Source organism: Trachinotus anak, unplaced genomic scaffold (assembly GCF_046630095.1).
Source record: "Trachinotus anak isolate AG129_WGS33_773 ecotype Australia unplaced genomic scaffold, CSIRO_AGI_Tana_v1 ptg000034l, whole genome shotgun sequence".
Classification (NCBI taxonomy): Eukaryota; Metazoa; Chordata; class Actinopteri; order Carangiformes; family Carangidae; genus Trachinotus; species Trachinotus anak.
This window is the reverse complement of record NW_027273885.1, coordinates 2704322-2725474: the sequence shown is the minus strand read 5'-3', so window position 1 is coordinate 2725474 and position 21153 is coordinate 2704322. Positions and strand designations below refer to the sequence as shown.

General features: G+C 42.4%; 1 protein-coding gene across 1 annotated transcript; it reads left to right on the top strand.

The window, feature by feature from the left end:
• The first annotated feature begins 924 nt into the window (after positions 1-924).
• Positions 925-18873, top strand: LOC139614617 (A disintegrin and metalloproteinase with thrombospondin motifs 15-like). The gene is made up of 8 exons (XM_071472048.1): positions 925-2149; positions 4394-4526; positions 6250-6417; positions 9798-10081; positions 10155-10332; positions 10755-10930; positions 12156-12331; positions 14529-18873. Exons 1-8 carry the CDS (start codon positions 1190-1192, stop codon positions 15304-15306), a joined length of 2853 nt encoding a protein of 950 aa, XP_071328149.1. The 5' UTR covers positions 925-1189; the 3' UTR covers positions 15307-18873.
• Positions 18874-21153: the final 2280 nt, after the last annotated feature.

Here is a 21153-nt window from a genome sequence, read left to right as displayed (position 1 = left end):
TACTTTAATTGTGTGTTTTTGCTCAACATGGAGAAACATATTCAGCAGGAAAAGATCTGTTTTCCCTGCGTGCTCTTTACCCCCCCAGTGTACTTAAAACTACACTTCAAAGAAAAGGAGAAATTACTCTAAAACAAAAAAACAAAAGAAAGAACCAGTGTGTCCAGTTTTAACATCACATTTCCTATTGCAGGTTTGAAACTTTTTTATTTTCATGCATGGTTCTCCTCAGCACACGAGAGGCTGCAGACGGTGCCGCAGAAACTTCATCTCACAGGCTGAAGACCGGACATATGTTCTGTCAGGCGCAGTCTGAACGGCTTTATTAAGGCTGTGTGCAGGATAAGAGCGGGAACCCTCCGTCCTGCAGACGATCCCGGAGCCGCAGTTTAGCTCGACGACCGGCTGATGGCGCCAGAGCATCACGGACGCGTCCAGACGCGCAGACGCTCCTGCAGCTTTCAGGCGCAAACAGGTGTCGCTCTTTGCCTTCGCTTCAGGTTTGTCTTCTGCAGGAGGATGTGCAGAGAAAAATACATGTTCGCCTGTGCGTCAGAGTTAGACATGGATTTTGATGAAATGGTACAAATTTTGTGTTTAAGGAAAAAGTTTAATGGAGGAAAAAAGAGGAAGAAATATTTACAAAAATGAAATGATATGAGATTTTTGGAGATGTGTGTAACTTCATTAAGTTTACAGTTATGAGTTTATTGTGCAGATGAATGAGAAAATGTAAGAAACTTCCAAATACAACCCCTCTCTCTCTCTCTCTATCTCTCTCTATCTCTGTGTGTGTGTGTGTGTGCGTTGCCTTTTGCTTCTTGTGTGTCCGCCTCGCAGTGAGTCTGGGCAGTGGGAGGGGGGATGATGCTCCAGTTCCTGTCACACATGCTGTACAGTAACAATAATATTTGGAGAGTTACAAGTGGCTGCAGTCTGCAGCACAAACCGAGCCGCTGTGACCAGTGAGCCCCCAACCAGGGCTCAGAGCACAGTGATCATCGTCGGTGTTTATGCGACTTTAAAGCTCAGCTGCTCAGAGAAGTTGGTGTCCAGAGTGGAAGCGGTGCAGGATGGGGCAGAAGCTGGGCGCCAGTGAGGGTGCTTAGTTCTGTGAGGACGCACAAGCCATTGCGCACAACTTCTCCCTGCAGCTGAGCTACACTGAGGACTCTGAGCGGGAGCAGAGATGGCTGCACTCATTCATTCTCTGATTGTTTTGATCAAATTCCTTCTTTTTTTGAAACTCACATTTTGCGTGGAGGTAGATTTCTTCATGCCTGTTCGCGTGGATCACCAAGAGGATGGAAAGCATCTGCACATGCGTGCGGAGCAGATGAGTGAAAGACAGGTTGTTTTCCGAATAAATGCATTCAAACAGGAGTTCAACCTGCACCTCACTCCGGATTCTAGTTTCCTTGCACCAGGCACCTTCCCCCCTGAGAGCGGCTCCTCAGCATCCGATGCCTCTGCACCGGCTGACCTGAGGGAGTGCTTCTACTCCGGTGATGTCAACGCAGACCTGGACTCCTTTGCCGCGCTCAGCCTGTGCAAAGGTCTGCAGGGGGGGTTCTACTATAACGGCATGGAGTATTTCATCAGCCAGGGCAGGACTGAAGACGCAGGATACAGAAACTCTCTCGACAGGACGCACGTCATCCGCCGCAAGAGACGCGCCGCGCACTCAGGCGGCAACTTGACCAGCAGGTGTGGAGTTACACCTGAGCCCAGCGCCGCAGCTCCGCTGGAGAAATACAAGTACATGAGTGAACTGGATACTGACGGCTTGACTGAAACTGTGCTGAAAACCTTGGGGAGGTCCAAGAGGTTCGCCTCCATCCCCAGGTTTGTGGAGGTGCTGGTGGTGGCAGATGAATCTATGGCTACATTTCACGGGGATGACCTGAAGCACTACCTCCTGACCCTGATGTCAGTGGCAGCCAGGCTTTACAAACACCCCAGCATTTTCAACTCCATAAACATAGTGGTGGTGGGCTTCATGGCGCTAAGTGAAGCCGACAAGGGACCCAAAATTTCCAGTAATGCAGCCCTGACTCTGCGCAACTTCTGCTCCTGGCAGAAGAAGCTGAACAAACACAGTGACAAGCACCCTGAGTACTGGGACACTGCCATACTGTTCACCAAGCAGGTAAGCAGCAGGGAAACTCGGCTCTGATGTAGCACATTGGTGGTGCAAGGAACAGGTTAGACAGACATGTAAAGGGCCCCCCTTACAAAATGACAGTCTTTACAGGTGAACCAGAAGTCTCAGACATGCAAAAATAAAAATGGCACCACTTTGTTTCTTTGTTGTCATTTGTTGCTTTTCTATGTGATCATTTTATGTTTTTTGTGTTCATTTTGTATCTCTTTGCAGTCTGTCTGCATCTCTGCGGTCATTTTGTTTTGTCTTTGCGGTCACTTTCTCCCCTCGACTCGTGCCCGGTGCACAGATTCAGTAATCCACCAATGAACTGGTCTGTTATCTGCACAGCTGTGCAATGCCTTTCATTTACTTCTGCATTAGCTGCTCCACTGAGTCACTGGAAAAGATCAACTGAGCCAGTTCTTTCCATGAGAGACCTCACCTCTGCTTCCACAGAATAAGAACCGGGTCATTGTCTGCCTACATAAGGTGGCTTCATAAAGACCAGATCATTTTATAAAAGTCCAGCTGGAATCCAGATTTCTCCTTCATTCAAGCTGATGTGAAGTGACACTATCTGAAGCACTCAGCATAGCCACCACTGTTAGATAATCCACCAGAGCTGTGACCACTGACCAGTAAATCTTTCTCCATAGTCACTAACTTCTGTCTCTCCTGCTCTGATGTCTCGTTGCTGCTGCCTGCTTTCAATTAGGTCCACTTTGGCTCTGACTCACCATCTGATACACAACCTCTCGCCTTCACTGCACAGCAACATATAAAAACACTTCAAGGTTGGAACGAGAGAACAATCATCCCAGTGAAATATCCCTCATTTACACTGAGGCTACTTATATATAGGAAAGTCCATGTCCAGTGTTGTTGTCCTTGTAGGGCACAGCTGCTGCGTCGGAAAAAATCTTGTAATAGGTTACGGAGAGCAAGTGGTGTGGAATACACATGCCTGGCAGAAAGCGCTTCTGGCAACGAGTTCATCATTCACAGTATATTCTGATTTATTTGGAACACTACAAAGGCACAAGAAAGTTATTTTGATATAACATAATAGCATAATCCCTGACCAGAAAGATCCAAACAGGAATATAATTAGTGTAAGATTAATCTAATGAGTCTTGGGACGGAACAAAGCAGCAGTCATCCCTAAAACCAGTGAGTCACGGCCAATATTCCACTAATAATGCCTTGTGTGAGTGGGAAAAGGCTTGTAACTCTTCCTGTAATGTTGAGTGACAAGACTGAGAGTCTACAGCCACGCTAGCTGCTTGTAGGCTGCACATGTACTTAGGCACCCTGCTGCTTTCAGCTAAATGCTAACATCAGCATGCTAACAAGCTCACGAAAACTATGCCAACATGCTGACGTTTAGCAGGTGTAACGCTCATCATATTAGTTTAGTGTGTGAAAATGCTAACACTTGTTAATTAGCACAGCGGAACCTGATGGGACCGTCATGCAGGTATTTGGTGCTAGATAAAAAGATAAAGGACATAAGGACACTAAAGTTATGGCAATCAATCCAATAGCTGTCACGGCATTTCACTGAGAACCAAAAAAAACATCAACTTGATGGTGGCCTCGTCTGGGGACCATGTTTGTAGAGAATGTAGAAAATTTCACTGGATTTCATCCAACTGTCGTTGAGATATTTCAGTCTGGACCAGACCAAAGCAGCGAAGCAGTCAACCACCCAACCAATCGACATTGCCTTACCAACAGCCATGTTGCTGGGAGGCTTAAAAGATAACTGCAGGGCCACGACATGAAACCTGGTTCTGAACTTTATGTCTGACAAGGCCAGATATAGACAATTAGAAAAAGTGGAAGTGCCGCTTGGAGAAAAGAGGAAATAGCAATAATTAGTGATTAACTGTTAAAGAAGAGGCTAAAGTGGAGTTGACATGGTTTCACTTTACCCTGGGCTGCAGGTGGGGCTCATCTAGACCTCCCAAACTATCTCCTTACATCTTACCTCTTACCCAAACACCAAGGGGAAATCAGTAATGGGCTATCTCCCCTGACCCTCTGCCTCAAAATATTTTGAGAACAGAGCAGCAATAAGCAAACCAGGGTCCCATGTGCTTTATATTACTGCCTTCTACGGTCTCTTTATGCTGTAACCACACAAAACATGTTTGGAACATGAGTCCTCTCTGGTTTTTCATGCTTCCTATAAGAATAAAGAAAAAGGCTTTTGCACAATTAACCCTTAAGTCTCTGTGTCAACAGGATCTTTGTGGGGCCACAACCTGTGATACACTGGGGATGGCTGACGTTGGGACCATGTGTGACCCGAAGAGGAGCTGCTCCGTCATCGAGGACGATGGCTTACCCTCCGCTTTCACGACTGCCCACGAACTCGGTTAGAAAGTTGGCCTAACGTTCGGAGCATTTGAGTAAAGTTTAGTTGATTGGCAGGGACTGAACTTTCATACTATGCATTCTGGATTTATGCTAATACACATTTGGACTGTATCAGGCCTCAGACTGAGATATGCTCAAGGCAAAAGCTGCATAACCTTAATTTAAAGTGGCAGAGGAATTCTGCAGTCTGCTTTGACAGATGTATTCACACATAATCAATGTGCACACTGGCCTGCCTGGAGGGCTTTGCAATTTTCTTGGTGATCTATATGGCTGTGGTTCTTAGTCCTGTTCTGCAGTTTCAGTCCCGACAGCTATTTAATTGCATTCAATTGATTAATCAGTTGTTTGTTTGTAAATCAGTCTCCCAATTAGACAGATTTGGGCAGAATCAAAGCTAGCAGACAGTTTAGATCTCATGTCTGTGCGTTAATTAAGGAGCAGCAGCCAGGACATGGTTAGCCTAGCTGAACAGTGTGTGTTATCACTGTGTTATCTTATCCAACACCTGGATATGTAAAATGATTGTTTATGGTTTAAGGGGAGGTTACATGGCGTAAGTATTTCCTCAGAAACAACAGCTATGTCTGGTAACTGTGCAGAACTTATCAAGTCCTGATGTCCCGGTGAGGTTGCCAGGTTTGGCTCCACCAAGAGAACAAAACCAAAATGATGCTAAACAGGACATAACAGGATGAACAGATGGATAAATTGTTGTTTATCAAGAAATAACTCCAACACCTACCTGCCTCTAAATTGTTATTTTATAGGTTTCACCCTGCCTCCAGTATTTGTGCTAAGCTAGGCTAACTACGTTCTGCCCACAGCTTCTTAACCCCACAGACGTGAGACTGATATCAGTTCTCTCATCTCACTCATTTCCTAAAGTGCTGATATTTTTTAAAATTCCAAATCAGTTTCTCATGTCGTTGCAAACCAACTAGCTAAAATTACAAAGTTTTATTTAAATACACTGAGAATGTGTAAAACATCATGAACTGACTGGATCTGATGTACGACCTCCTGTGGATGCAGAAGTCTCCTGTGTAACATAAACAATGTTAAAATGGAAAAAGAACTGACACTGTAGTTTAGTTTTACTCTCTCCTAACGCGAAGGCTAATCCTGTTAATAATACCAGTGACTGGTTCCTTCATGTTTTCAATAATCAGCGGTTGAGGGGGCTGTAAAAGAAGCAGGACTTGTGCCTGACACCAGATGCACAAGTAACTCTTGAGGCCCCCAGAGAGGCATCGATTTACACTAAGCTCGTATGTTAAGTAATTACACAATTTCCCCCTAAAATGATCCTGTCCTATGATTGAACATGTTGAAACCACAGTTTATATATATATTTTTTGGAAAGTACTGCATGTTCATATTTAGGGAAGGAAAAAAATTCCTCGGGGACTAAAGTCCCCCGTCAGGCCAGCTTTGGAACATGGACCTGTGCCACGCTGTATATTCCCATGCATACATGCATTCCTGTCTGCTATGACATCAGCCTCACATCAGTCCAAGTTCAGTTCACTTTGCCCGACATAGAGTTAAAAGATTCATATTTCACCATCTTTGCCACATAAACTTCACTGTGTCTACGTAGCAACTGTTACTAACCACTTATTGTGTTTTAAATCATTGCGCGACTGTAAATAGAAGTACTTGACTCCAACAACAGCCGTGACCTTCTGTCTCTGTTCCCACCCCACCCTCTCCCTCAGGCCACGTCTTCAACATGCCCCATGACAATGTGAAGGCATGTGAGGAGGTATTTGGGAAACTAAAGGACAACCACATGATGTCTCCCACACTGATTCAGATTGACAGGAGCCGGCCCTGGTCTGTGTGCAGCGCCGCCATCATTACCGAGTTCCTGGACAGAGGTCATGGTTAGTAAACACTTCCTGTATATGTCTCAGGACTCAGATAGACCACTAATTCTGTCCAGGCTTCACGCTGTCAGCTGGTAGTAATCTAACCCACAAGAAACAGACCTTGGTTGTAATTTATCACAGTTATGCTGATTATTTCAGGAGTATGACTGAAGGACAAAAATATTTCTGTTCTAATTTTCCTTTTTTTTTTTCATTATTTCGTCTCTTTGACTAAAATGAAGTGTAGCGTTTGTTCAGGTAGAGCAATAAAGTCACACTGACTGTAGTATCACAGCTGTGTAGCTAATAAACAGCTTGTTGAAACAAGCTTGGTGCTACCCAAAGGTTGGGTTTAGAATATTTTCCTTGAATCAGGACACTGTTACCACCCTGTTATCGGAGCTACCTGAGCTATTCAACAGGCTCAGAGTTAAGGCCTCACACCAAATTACTTTTTAAGTGATTTTACCATCACAAACAAATTTCCAATGTCAGAATAAAACTGTGAAAGTTTTGCTGGAGTTGCAGAGCGTTCCCGTTTATCACCTTTATCATTTGGTTCAAGGTGATCGTCTGAGCTCTCTTAAGTTAAGGAAAATAATTTCAAAATAAAACAGGAAATCAAAAATACTAAATTATAGTGTATAAATATAAATATTCCTAACTTTATATAATAATATATAATTATATAATAATAATTTATAATATTTTTTTCCTGTAACATGGGAACTAGGAACATGGGAAATAATAGTGTAATAGTCTTGCAAATAGTCACCCTGCAAGATCCCCAGGCTTTAAACTTATGACCAACTTATGACACATTGTCTTTAGATGTGAGACGGTGTCAGACTTTAGTCTTTTCAGAGTCTTCTAGACCGCGTAGGCATTACTTGAGCATATTTCCCATGTACTCAGGAAACTTTGGTTTGTGGGCACCTGTACAGCAGTCGCCCTGCATGTTCATGGTAAAATTATTGAATAATCAATCCAAAAGCACATTAGAACTTATGCTAGTGTTGATAAAATAGATTACATGGAATCAGAATTCTTGATCCCTATCTAGAAATCCTGTTTTCACTCCAAAGGGATGCGGTTCCAGCTTCTCTAGTCTCTGAAGCAGTGAAGTGTTGGAGAACAAATTAATAGACTGGTTCATGTTGTCTGCTGGTCAGAGCTAAAAAAACAAACAAAGGCAGCTATAGTCGAATATGTGAGTATATTTTGCTGTATTTGATGTAGCTGCTTCCAGCATCTGCATCAGTGGATGGGAGTAGAAACATACAGTATGTGTTTTCTGAGACAGTAAATGTTTAGAAGAAGAAGAAGATTAGACACTAGTTTTAATCAGCCTCAATGCATCAACAATAAAAGCAGAAATGTTATTCTATCTATGATGCACTTTTTTATGATACACTCCTATGAATGCACTGAACTGAGGAGGATCTCCTAATTTCGTTGTATACTGGTTATTCAATGACAGTAAAGGCTATTCTACTCTATTCTATTCTATTCTATTGTAAAAAAAAAACACTTTATGGCAGAATTACACTGAAGTGTAATGGAAGAAACTGAACAAATACATCCAAGTATTTTTTCTTAAGATGAATTTGCAGATGCTGATGATGAGTGTAACCACTTCCCCTAATAAGTGTATTAATATATCATTCAGCTTTTTCTCCTCTTTTACGCCAAGTTTTTCCTGCCTGAGTGTAAACTCCCGTAAGTGACTGCAAGTGGATTGTGTGTAATAGACAGAATTAAACACCAGTTTATCACCTCCTCTTGACCAGACCTCTCACACTGTAGAAAGCAACACGACTGTCTGTTCTAAACACTATAAGGTGTCTGTATTCTCTCAGATAGAGCTACCTCTGCCTTTCCACAGGCTGACGACAAAGTTATTGATCATACAGCACCAACTGCTTTAAACTCATCCATATATTATTTATATGTTGGAATAATTTCTGTCATTTATCAGATTTTGCAGTCACTTCTGAATATTGCTTTAATGTTTGAATCTGTTGTTTAAAATCATAGACTTGTAGTCATTACCTTACATGACCTTACCTGAAGTGCATATTTTCAGAGAGCAAAATTGATTCTGAGATATGATACGAGGAAGATGATACAGTTCACGTTCTCCCCATGAGACAATAACAAAAGTTCACGTTACCCTTTTAGCTGATTCATATTATTTTCATGTTGATGGACTGGGCACGGTGCACAAACCTTTTAAAGTTACTGAAGAAGCTACTAAGAAAAATCAAACACCAAAAGGGAAGAGACAAAACGAAACTAATTAGACTAATGGGAGAAGTCTCTGATCAAAGAGACTGAGGAGCATTGAGGAGCTGAAGCAGAGAATCAATGACCTGAAGGATGGTTCAGTGACCCGTGATGATTTGTTAATAAGTGGACTTACAACCAAGCGATTGGATCTGTTTAGTCAGTGAGGTCAATGTCAATTGACAATGTAAATATTTTTAGTATTTTTTTTTTATTAAATACTAACTTTCAAGGAGCTATTTATAAGTTTTGCCATTGCTACATAGCTAATGTTAGCATAAACAGCTGTTTACTCACAAGTCTGGAAGAAACATTGCAAACTTCATCGAGAGCCGCAACGATGAACAGATGGATATTAACCCTTGTTTCTGTCACATCTTTTTTTCTACTGAACTTAGCATGCTAACCAGCTAGCCCCGGCCTGTCTCGTCATCTTCAGATAGCAAAAGCTAGTCACTTAAAAAACTTACAAAACTTAAAAAACTTGGAAAACTTACAAATGGGCTTTTTAAAATATTTTATGTTAAAAAATGTAAGTGCGAAGACAAATTCCGAAAACAAATCAATATTTGATCAGTCATTTCTTGTGATATGTTTTGAAGCAATGCAAAGTATCCGTGTGTATCAGTGTGAACGTGCACGCAAGTCTGTGTGTGTGTGTGTGTGTGTGTATAGGCCTACACATAACTACTGATTTGGTTTTCGTCTGGACTGTGTATCTTGTACGAATTCAGATTTTGTTCAATATTATAATCTGTTTTTGTTTTTTAATGATTTATTTCCTGAGGGACGTTTCTTGCTCTTGAGCTGCTCACACTGACTTCGTCCGCTGACAGGTAGCGTACAGTGGGTTTATTACAGCCTCTGCTCTGAAAACTGAAAACAGCTGCTGCTGGAAACAAGGTCGATGCTGAAAATCAAACCAGTAAAGTTTTCATTGTTTAAAATGGCTGATCAGCATCAACCAAACTCTGGTCATGGCTTCAGTTAGAAGGATATTTGAACACACTTCCAGACTTTTAGTCATCAAGTCACCTCAATTTTAATATCCATATGAGGGAATGCAGCTGCTGCCTGATTTATGGTGGTGCTGGTGGTCTGTTTCACAGGAGACTGCCTGCTGGACCAGCCTCAGAGGCAGCTGTCTCTCCCAGATAATCTGCCTGGCTCCAGCTACAGCCTGCACCGTCAGTGTGAACTAGCCTTCGGCCCCACCTCCAAACCCTGCCCGTACATGCAGCCCTGCTCCAAACTGTGGTGCACCGGGAAGGCCCGTGGACAACTGGTCTGTCAGACCCGACACTTCCCCTGGGCGGACGGCACCAGCTGTGGCAACGGCAAGGTCTGCTACCGAGGAGCCTGCACTGATAAGAACACCACCATGCACATCAAGGTGAGTGTCAACACATCAGCCCTTCTTGGTCATTTTTTTTAAGGGCACAACTGATGGATCATTGTGCTTCCAGGTGGATGGCCGGTGGGGGAAGTGGGGTGCGTTTGGAGACTGCTCCCGAAGCTGTGGTGGAGGAGTTCAGCTCGCCAAGAGACAGTGTGACAACCCTGTCCCTGAGAACGGAGGCAAATACTGCTACGGCCTGCGCATCAAATATCGCTCCTGTAACCTCAACCCCTGTCCTGATACAGGTACGGTCACTCTTTGGAGGGAACTTAGTTTCACAATGTCATGTTAAATTCATTGTAAAACTGTACTTGCAACATGTATTAGATCTATAACAAAGTCAATTTATTTGTTTGCAATTAAAAAAAAAATCTAATAATAATGTGGACGTAAGAGACAATGTGTAAAAACTTGTTTTTGTCAATCTATGAGAAATCTATATATCAAAATCTCTGAAGTTTAGGTGGTCGGCTTACATGTAATTTACCCTCCAGCTTCCAGTCAAAGTTAACCATAACATTTGCCAAACACATTGGTTGGATGCCTTTTACATGCCACTGTTATTATTGTAAAATGTATATGTAGGAGAACAGAAAGCTTGATTAGCTTTGCCATGCTAACTTGCAGAAGTCCAATCGCTACCCTGTGGTTGTTTTTACATCTCCAGGTAAGAGTTTCCGTGAGGAGCAATGTGAGGCGTTCAATGGCTTAAACCTGAACACCAACAGGCTGGGCTCCTCTGTGGTCTGGGTCCCCAAGTATTCAGGCATCTCTCCCAAGGACAAATGCAAGCTCATCTGCCGAGCTAATGGGACTGGGTACTTCTATGTCCTCGCTCCAAAGGTGTGTATCCAACTTACTATTTATACTACATCCACTATTTATACTGTATCCACACTACTACGTTTTAGTTTTAAAACGCATCTTCTACTTTCGCCTGCTGTCTACACTACTCAGAAGTTTCGAACGACTAAAACTGAGACTTCTGGACTGTTAAATTCTGCATTTTAACACTACAATTGTCTTTGCTGTTCGTCATTCGTAGTATTTTGTGCAACTAATCAACTGTAGAGTAGATAAACTGCTTCCTGTTTACTCCGGCGCGAGCGTGCCCAGTGTACATGAAAGGTCATGTATGTATGTGTCAGTACGGATGAACATCGTTTCTGATGTTAAACAGTCGTCTGGACGGAGATTAATTTCATTTTAAAATGAAAACGTATTAGTGCAGAATCACTATTCACTTCTTCTAATCACTGAAAAAAAGTGTAACTATTTCAAGAACACTAAGTGTATCAGACAAACCCCGTGATAATAAAGCAGAGAAAGGCAAATGTTACATTCACTGCTTTCACATTACCAGCGAATCATAATTACCCGATTCTGGTTTGAGCCTGGTAATCGCTGGTCGTGTTGTGAATGTGGCTGCAGCCTGTCGACAGCAGCTCTGTCGGCTTCCATCATGCTGCCAGGAATAAAAATGTCCTGTCACACTTAGATCTGTCTAAAACCATGAGCCATGACTACAGGAAATTCTCCTAATATTCTGAGCTGCTTTTGTCCTCGCTAATGAAATCTGACCCCTTGTCACTGAACACCTCGTCGTGAGTCAAAACCTCATGGGAGGTGAAGTTGAAACATTCATTGAGCCGCTCTGTGTTTACAGAAACTGTTTGCCTAGTACGATTTGGCTCTCATCCACAATGCAATAAGTAACAGTCAGCTCCGTCAGCTCCGTCAGCGGCGCAGTGGAGAGTGGCTGCTGCTGCAGGATGGATGGAGCGGTGAGAGAGGGAAACATGCAGGGATAGTATCACTTCACAGCTGCAGCTAGTCAGCTACTATTTATGCAACCAGCATGAAAATAAGCTTGTAGCAGCAACACAAGGCCACATCTCGTTTACACTGAAGGACACTGACCCTCCCTCTGCTGTGACTTCTGTTTTTTATTTGTATCGTAAAGACTGGAAGTTACAATGTCTGTCTTTCTCACTGTCTCTCCTACTCACATGTAACCCACTGACATGATCCCAGCAGGATGTAATCTCTAAAACCTCACACCCTGCAGGTTGTGGATGGGACGCCCTGCTCTCCTGACACCTCGGCTGTATGTGTTCAGGGGAAATGCATCAAGGCAGGCTGCGATGGCAAGCTGGACTCCAACAAGAAGTTTGACAAGTGTGGTGTGTGTGGTGGGGACAACCAGGGCTGCAAGAAGGTCTCAGGGATGTTCACCAAACCTGTGTAAGTATGTTTTATTATTAGGCATATGTTTAGGGTTTTTCTTTTTGGTAAAAGCAACAGGATTTTAAAATTCTGCAGGTATAGTCCCACAACAAGGAGTGAGTTCAGAGAGGCTGGATCTAAAGGGATACCTCGAGTCCAGTCGTAGGTACAGTGGCAAAGTATTAAAGGTCCATATTTTACCTTTTCCCAGTGTGTTATCTGAAGTGTTGATCTCCATCAGAAGATATATCTGTGGTTTTAAGAACCAAAAACCATCTCAGTGTAGTTTTACATTTCCTCTCTCAGGCTTCTCTCTGGAGCTCTAGTAACAACAGGTCAGTCAGCCAATCAGAAGAGAGGATCTGAGTCTCTCTTCTGATTGGCTGACTGTTTTCTAAGTGATCAAATAAAAGTATAGCAGATTTCAGGTAAACACTCAGAGAAACCAAATCCTGCAAGGTGTCTCATTGCAGTTTGATGCAATGTATAAAAATAAATGGTATTGATTGGATGCTGAGGGATTCCTCCACTGGTTGTGAACGTCACGAAAGTTTCTGAGGATGCAACAGACATCGGCCTCTTACAGGAGCAGAAACAGGGTCATGGTGCCAGCAGTCATTCCTTCAGCTTAATGTTACCAAAACAAAGGACATGATTGTTGATTTCAGGAAATCCCCCACTGTCCTACATGAGCACAGCGCTGAAATCTCCCTGGTCAACAGTTACAAACACTTTGGGACAGGTATTGACAACAGACGGGATCTGTTTTATCTTTTAGCGCTGGAAAGCTCTGTCTGTCCAGTAAAAGACTCGACCTGTCCAGACTCAACAGTCTTGTCAAAGTCAAAGCTTTTTGCCATCTATAATCAGCATGTTCTTAGGAAGGCTGAGGCTATTCTGGATCATTGTCTATAAATGGAGATGGTTTTGTTCTGTGGCTACTTTCCCTTGAAGTGGGCGCCCGGCTAAGATGACTCAAAGACACAACTCAGAATGATCAGTGAGGTAAAAATGAAGCCCAGGGTAACAGCTAAAAGCTCAAAGGGATCAGTGGAGCTGGTTAACACCTCGTGTCACGTGGGTCAAACATACCTACATACACGTGCATGGTTGCACAGGACACCACCTTGACGCTCACCAACACTACTGGAGTGTTTTCTGGGCTGATGAAACTAAGGTTGAATTGTTTGGGAAGAACATGCAGCTCTGTGTATGAGGATCTGCAGACCACCATGAAGACATCATCCCACAGGTGGAGCAGGGTGGAGGGACCATCATGATCTGGGGCTGTGCTGCCTCCGGGCCTGGACAGCTCCACATCATCAAGTTTATCAAGGTCTCCTCAGGATGATATAATCCTCCAGTAAAGAGGCTGTGACTGGTCCAAAACTGAGCGGGTCTGATCAGCAGTGAGGTTAAATCAGTTATAAAATCCAAGGATTCACTTTCTTTCTCCAGCAACTTGAAGGGAAAACTACGGTAGCAGAGAAAAGACATACTCACAAATATTTTTTTAATCCCGTTATCTCGAGATAATTACTCAGTTTTAAGATGATGGATCTTTGTTTTCTGGAGATGACGGGATAATTATTCCTTTATCTCTACATCACAAGGCTCCATTAAGTGTGGTCTTTCTCAGCTTCCGTAGAAAACACATGCAGCTAATGCTGACCCATCATAGTTCTTGGTGTCTCTGCAGCCTGATTTGCAGCTACATTTTTGGGAGGCGTACATCAAGTAGGGCAAAGCCAATGGAGTCCATACATGTTAATGCAGAAGTATAAATTAAGCTTTAGAAATAGCATAAGGCTAGAAAACAGAGGGAAATGCTTAAACCATATTTTGGCATTTTTTACAACTTGTTTTATAAGTATGTACTGATTCCACTATATGGTTGGAAATAAATTATCCTATGGGGTTCAAAATGATAATGAGAAATGGTCTCAGGAAATTTTATTAAGCCTGGGTCTGGCTGTGGAACCATCCTAATGCATTTTGAGGGAAATTATCTTCATTGCTTTATTACATAAAATGATGCATGAGGTGATAATCACAAGATTTTGCATCCTCGTTGAGTTAGGGTGTGGTCGCACTTTTAGTCAGACATACACAGAGTCCTGAGGGTATAATGTCTACTTTTATTTTGTCTTGACGCATGAATGCTGATGTGTAGTAGTGTATTTGTGTATTTTACATCTCCACTCTTCCTCTCCAGTCATGGCTACAACTTTGTGGTGATGCTGCCAGCTGGAGCCTCCAACATTGACATCCGTCAGCGCGGCTATCGAGGAATGGTCAGTGATGAAAACTACTTAGCGGTGAAGAATCGGCATGGCAAGTACCTCCTCAACGGCAACTACGTGGTGTCAGCCGTGGAGCGCGACCTGCTGGTGAAGGGCAGCCTGCTGCGTTACAGCGGCACCTCCACGTCCGTGGAGATCCTGCAGGCCACCAGACCCCTGCAGGAGCCTCTGACTGTGGAGGTGCTCTCTGTGGGGAAGATGACTCCTCCCAGGGTGCGCTACTCTTTCTACATCTCCAAGGAGAGCAAGGAGGAGAAAACTCTGCAGAAAGAGGAGCGAGGCATCAAGACGCAGAACAGCGTCTTAGCGGACAGCAACAAAGTGGAAGTTAAGAAGCAGGTGACGGGTAAGAGGTCGGCTAGTCACTGGGTGACAGGAAGTTGGGATGTTTGCACAGTGACTTGTGGCAGCGGCCTTCAGAAGAGGCTGGTGCAGTGCCAGAGCGTGGAGGGGCGTCCTGCAGTGGACTGTGACAGCGCTGACAGGCCTGCAGCGGTCAGAGCATGTGGGGATCCATGTCCCATGTGGGATGTAGGTACCTGGTCTCACTGCTCCAAGTCCTGTGGGAGGGGCTTTAAAAGGCGGCCAGTGCGCTGCATGACCGAGAATGGTGTGAATCTACCCAGAGACCACTGCTCTGGAAGGAGGAAGCCTCAGGAACTGGACCTCTGCAACCTAAAGCCATGTTAGAGGAGAACAGACACAGCCCATGGACCTATCTTTGGAAGTCAAACTGATGATTTGGCAGGAACTTTATTCCAAATCAGAAAGACAATGATTCTCCCGCTGTGTTGGGTGGAAATACTCTCAACTTCAGTCTGACTGTGGCTGCAGGAGGCGTCTGTTCTGCAGAAGAAAGGAAAAAGAGGATCCTCTTCAACTGTTTGAAAAGACAGATCTGTTTACATAAAGAAGAAAAGCTGCCTGCTTGTAAACTGTCAAACCATCTGTGGCAGGTTTGACTTTCAGTCAGTCTACCTCCAACAGGAACGACGACACAATGCCTGTGCGAACTGCAACAGAGAGGAGGGATCCAGAGACAGTGATCACACACATCTGCAAACACACAAACACACACACACACAAGTTCTAAACATGCAGAAGATGAGATTCTGAGTGTTTGTGAGACTCACACTGTGCTGTAATCAAAAGCAGAGATCTTTGAACTGACATTTTTCTCATTTCACTGAGGAACTAATCGATATGTGAAACACAGTACTGTATCTGCCACAGTCAGGACCTGACTGGTCCGTGAAGTTCCTGCAGCTTTATTTTATTTTTCTTGATTTGGTGCTATCGGCTGAGGTCTGATGTAGGAACCTCAAGCCATTCAGAGTCAGTTCATCTTAACAAATAGCTTGACACGCTTCCAAAATGAAATACAGCAGGGCTGGGTTGAAAAAAAGTTGAAAAAAATCGATCTTCATTTGAATAATCCGATATAGATTCATAAAATCTGGAGATCAGTCTTTTATTATGTGTTTTTTACAGTCTCGTGTGAACGTGTGAAGCTGTAACCCTGTTAGTTTTGTGTGGCCACCCTTCTCATGCAACAAGATCTGGTTACGAGACAAAAACGTGGCAGCCACGGCTCCACACAGATGTGTGGTTGCATTTCGATTTCAAAATGATGAAGACAATGAAGAGTTGGACAAAAGCGAAGCCATATGCGAGATGTGCAAGAAGAAGCTGTTCATACACACTGTAGCTGGTGCACGGGGGTATATCAGCAATGCACGTTACCTACCTGCATATTATTTCTAGAGATGTGTGTCTAAACTGTTGGTCATGCTAAATAGAAAGTGCATTAATGTAACTGCTTTGAGTCCATTCATAGTGTAAACATGTTTTTAATAATGCACCAGGTCAGAGGATCTAACTTAGAGAGAATCTCAGTCATATCCAAGCAAAATTGATATTGTAACAGAAATATCTCTGAATGAATCGTTATTGCATCAGATCGGGAAATCAGTGCGACACCCAGCCCTGAAAAAAAGTCAACATTATATCCTACACACTTGAAACAGTCTTTATCAATTGGATTAATATCAAAGAATCCCTGGATTTACAAGTGACCAAAAATCTAAAAATATTTTTTATATAAAAAGAATTCGTAGAGTCAGAGCTAAGATGTTAGCATTGTCTATACAGTAAATGTAGGTTGTTTGTATGGTGCAATCATAGTCTTCGCCTGTTCTGCTCAGCTCTTTGTTCTGTGTTGCCAAAGAGTTATAACCTTCAACAAAGCCTTAGTACTGTGAGAAACACGTCTCTGCATGAGCCGGACAGAAGCATGGCTTTACTCAAAGAACCATCGCTGTACATCTCAATCATCACCTTCAAATGTTCCTGACTGTTAAACTCTCTCCTCCTGGAGCTGGAGGCTGTGAAAAACCTGAAACAGTCAGTCAAACAATCCATCAGTCCGTCAACAGGAAATTCATCTGCAACAACACTGATAATCGGTTGGTGGCTTTAGTAAGTAGCGTCCAAGCCAAAACTTCACTGGTTCTCACTTCTTAAATGTGAAGGTTTGTCGCTTGTGTCTCTGATGGTTAATTTAATATCTTTGGGTTTTGAACTGTTTGTTGGATAAAACAAATAATTTGAAGATGTCATGATGGTGTCTGGGAAATTCTGATAAAGAACTTTGATACTTTAGTGGTCCGACTGAATTGGTTTGATTCTATCGAGGATTGAAAAACACCTTTTCATTTAACCCCACAGAAAGTAAAAGTAAAATCTGGACTCTATTGTAGTTTTCTTTTTGTTAAAAAGAAAATTGGTATCGATATAGATTTCTCAGGCCACCTCTGCAGCATAAACCACTTTACTGAGTAGCTATATGTTCAAGAGGCTAACAGTTATTGGTTATTATTATTATTATTATTATTATTATTATTATTATTATTGTTACAGAATATACAAGTGGCAAAAAGCTTATATTACCCTTCAGACATACCCATGGTGGTCTTCAAGGCAAAGTCCTTCTAAAACACACTCAATCACCAACACTGTTGTTGTACTTTACATCTTTGTGAAAGATGTCACGACACCAGAATTTTGCTTGTTGGTACCAATACATTGAAATTCCATGATTCTTGATAACAAATTCAATATCACAGAAAATAACAGAAAATAATAACAGCAGCTGCTGCCCACACAGTGTGCTAGCATGTGTTAGCATGCATGCATGGACACACACACCTGTATGGTCTGTGTGCAACCAGTAGTTTAAACTGACTGACAAGGAGACAGACCCATGGTGTGAATGCTAATGTTGCTAATGTTGCGAGTACGCAGCTAATGTTATGAGCTGTTGCTACATTAGCCCAAACAAGCTAACGTTAGCCTTTGTGAACATTGTGTGTGGAGCTTTGTTGCTACAGGTGCCAACTGTGGTAATTCACAGCCAGCAGCAGAAACGTTTCAGGACACGAACGTGTTGACGACTGAAACTCTCTCAGCCTGAACTCTGCACAGATCAGCGTCTGTGTTTGAGCTGCTGACATCAGTTTGAACCGTTTACATGGTGACCTCTGGTCGTCTATAACTGATGATCCTCCTCAAATACTAAATATCTCACCACACACACTCCGTACTGCCACTCCAACTGTTGTTGTTATTATTTTATTTGCCTGCTGCCTTCTTCTCTCCAAGTTTGATGTCAGACTAAGACACGTGTAGTGTTGTTATACTGCCCTCATCAGCCCTGGAAGAATCACATCCCGAGTACCGACGACATCTACGGTACCTGTGGCACCTGAAGTACTATAGAAAAACAAGTACCTTCAGATTTTCAGTATTTTGGTACAGAAGCATCTGTTCTTGTGACGTCCCTACTCCTTGCATTTTGATGTTTTGATGTAATTGTTACTGCATTTCCTACACAGCTGGAAAATATGGAGTTCAAATGGATCGACAGTCTTAAAAATATTTGGTAAGAGTCCATCAGACATCACAGAGTGATGATAGATAAGTCCTTGTCTTTAAAGGTGGAATTATCCTTAAACCTGATGAGCAGAGCCTTAACATGTCCTTCAACACAAAACTCATTTCAGTCTTGATTCCCACTTTGTTTTGGTTCAGAGGGACCAGGTACACTGTCTAAAAGATGGTTCTGTATAGTTAGTTTTTTTTTCCTTTCGCATCATGTACAGATAATGTTATTTTTATCAGTTGTCTTTTGTATTGTATACTATGTATACATTCATCTAGCAGCATAAAATAAAGTAAATAAATAAGATTATAACCAGACGCTGAATCATTATTATTCATCTTTTACTTTAAGACAATAAGGATGTTCGACTTTACAGATATCTGTTGTCTCCTGGACGTCTCCTTTGCTCCTGCAGTATCTGTTACATCAGATTTCTGCTGTGCCTGCAGTTTCCCTTTACATAAGATGAGAGTCTTGATATCTCAGCTCTTCTCCAGCTGAAGCATGACCGATGAAAACACAGTCATTCATCCACTTTGGTATTCTGCTGATTCAAGCTCTGTTGTCGCAGCTGTACTGTAATAACACACCCAGCTTGGCCAGCGCCTGCCCTGTGAGCCTGACGCATTGTTGGACAGATGTCTTTCAGACTTGGATGCCCTCACCCAAAGGATTTGACCTACGTGAGAGCTTAAAGGTACTAAAATCAATATTTGTGGTGAGAAGATGTGGATGAGTCATTTTCTCAGATGACACAGAGGACATGTAACTGTTTCCACAAGCTAGAGAGAACTAATCATTACCTGTAAAGTGATCTTCATATATTTATATAAAATCAGTGCCGTGCCTCTTTAACTTTATAACCCCCTGATGAAAGGTGATTCAAAGGCCACATATTTGCAAAATTATACTTTTTGTAAAACATCTTGTTTAGATAATTGTAACCTGCTGATTTACAGTCAGATAAACAGATTAGGCCTGAATCTCAAGTGTGATGAAAAAGCTCACAGGTCTGAAAAAAAACCTCTGTAGGAAGATCCAAGACAGTTAGAGTTTTACAGGAGCTCTTTGTTAGTTTTGTTATTGCTGCATAGCCAACTTCAGCATTAGCGGCTGTTTACTCACCAGTTTAGAAGAAACATTGTCAGTTCAGCATCGAACTTCATTCCTTTACTTGGAAAATGCTGTCTCTATCGATTCAAAGCAACACCAACATTAACTCTTGTTTTGCTTCTATTTTTATCACTTTTTTTTCTTGTACTAAAGTTAGCATGCTAACCAGCTATCCCCGGCCCAGTTGGCCTGTCGAATCACTTTCCGATACCGAGTCACTGAAGTGTCCGGTCTGCCCTGAAGAACTAGCGCTGCTCAGAGGATGTATTATATATAACCTCTTGCAATTAAACACAACAACGGCTGAAGCTCTGGTAATTAAACAGGTGTTAATGCTAACATTAGCTATGTAGCAAAAGCAAAACATACCAATAATCACTTTAACTTGTAAATGGAGCATTCTGGTCCACTCTGTGATTAAGGAAAAGATATGTTGTGCTTTTTTTTCACTGCAGTAACCTATCTTGGTCTGAACCTGGATTTGTTTGGCACACATTGGATGAACCTTACATACAGAAGAAGTAGTAAAGGCACAGTGACCAGATGTTGATCCAAATTAGCTGTTTTTCTGTGCATCTGATGTCAAGAAAAGTCTTTTTACATTTCCACGTCTGGAGAATCTGTTGCTCTTTGTAGTTTTGATGCTATTTATTATTATTCTAGCAGCCAACTTAAAGGAGAACCCGCTGATATTCAGTATTTTCCTCACTTAAAAGTCCAAAACCAAATGAATTAATTCTACTTACAAGTTTAATCTGTGTAATTAAATCTTGGGTGAGAGACAGATTTACATATTGTTGGTTTTTGGTGTTTTCTTGTGAGTTGTTTACAATAATCTCCAGCCGGACGCTCTGTCTCGAGCTCACTAGCTTTTTGTAAATATTTATCACCATGTGAGTTTACAGCGTCCTGCCCTGTAAATGTTCAACTAAACCAAATATCCAGATGCTCTGAATTCCATGAAATCTCACCTGAAAAGCCTGAAACTCCGAGCATGTAAACCAGATGTGTTTTGGGCTTTTTTTCGAATAGTTATCTAAAACATCCAGTCAGTCAGTGCAGCCTGTGCAGGCAGTTTGCCGAAAACACAAACACAAGTCCCTCATCATCGTGATAATTATCCAAAACACAGTTGTCAGCCTGAAACACAAAGTAACAGAGAAGAGAATCCAATCACTGCTAAATGAGATGCTGCAGATTTGCGTAAATGAAATTGTGTGTGCGCACGAACAGCAGCGGTGACTCATCAGCGTTAGATCTGTCTTTTGGTTTCCCTCCGGTGTCCTCTGGGACGAAGCAGCACAGACAGGCTGGGTTAATAAATATGAGGATGACTCTGTGCAGTTTAATGATGACACATCCCATAACTCCTGGTTGCAGAGTGGAAGATAAAAGAGCAGACCTCATGTGATGGGTTCAGTGATTTGTTGGCGCATCTTTCTGGGGGAGGTTGAAGAGATGAAGTTACATGATGACATCCTGGG

Excerpts from the sequence above, each read along its gene's own strand:
- LOC139614617 (XM_071472048.1), top strand. The coding sequence starts at position 1,190 with ATGGCTGCACTCATTCATTCTCTGATTGTTTTGATCAAATTCCTTCTT. Across the intron at positions 10,931-12,155 it reads TCTATGTCCTCGCTCCAAAG|GTTGTGGATGGGACGCCCTG; the intron begins GTGTGTATCCAA and ends CACACCCTGCAG. Across the intron at positions 12,332-14,528 it reads GGGATGTTCACCAAACCTGT|TCATGGCTACAACTTTGTGG; the intron begins GTAAGTATGTTT and ends CTTCCTCTCCAG.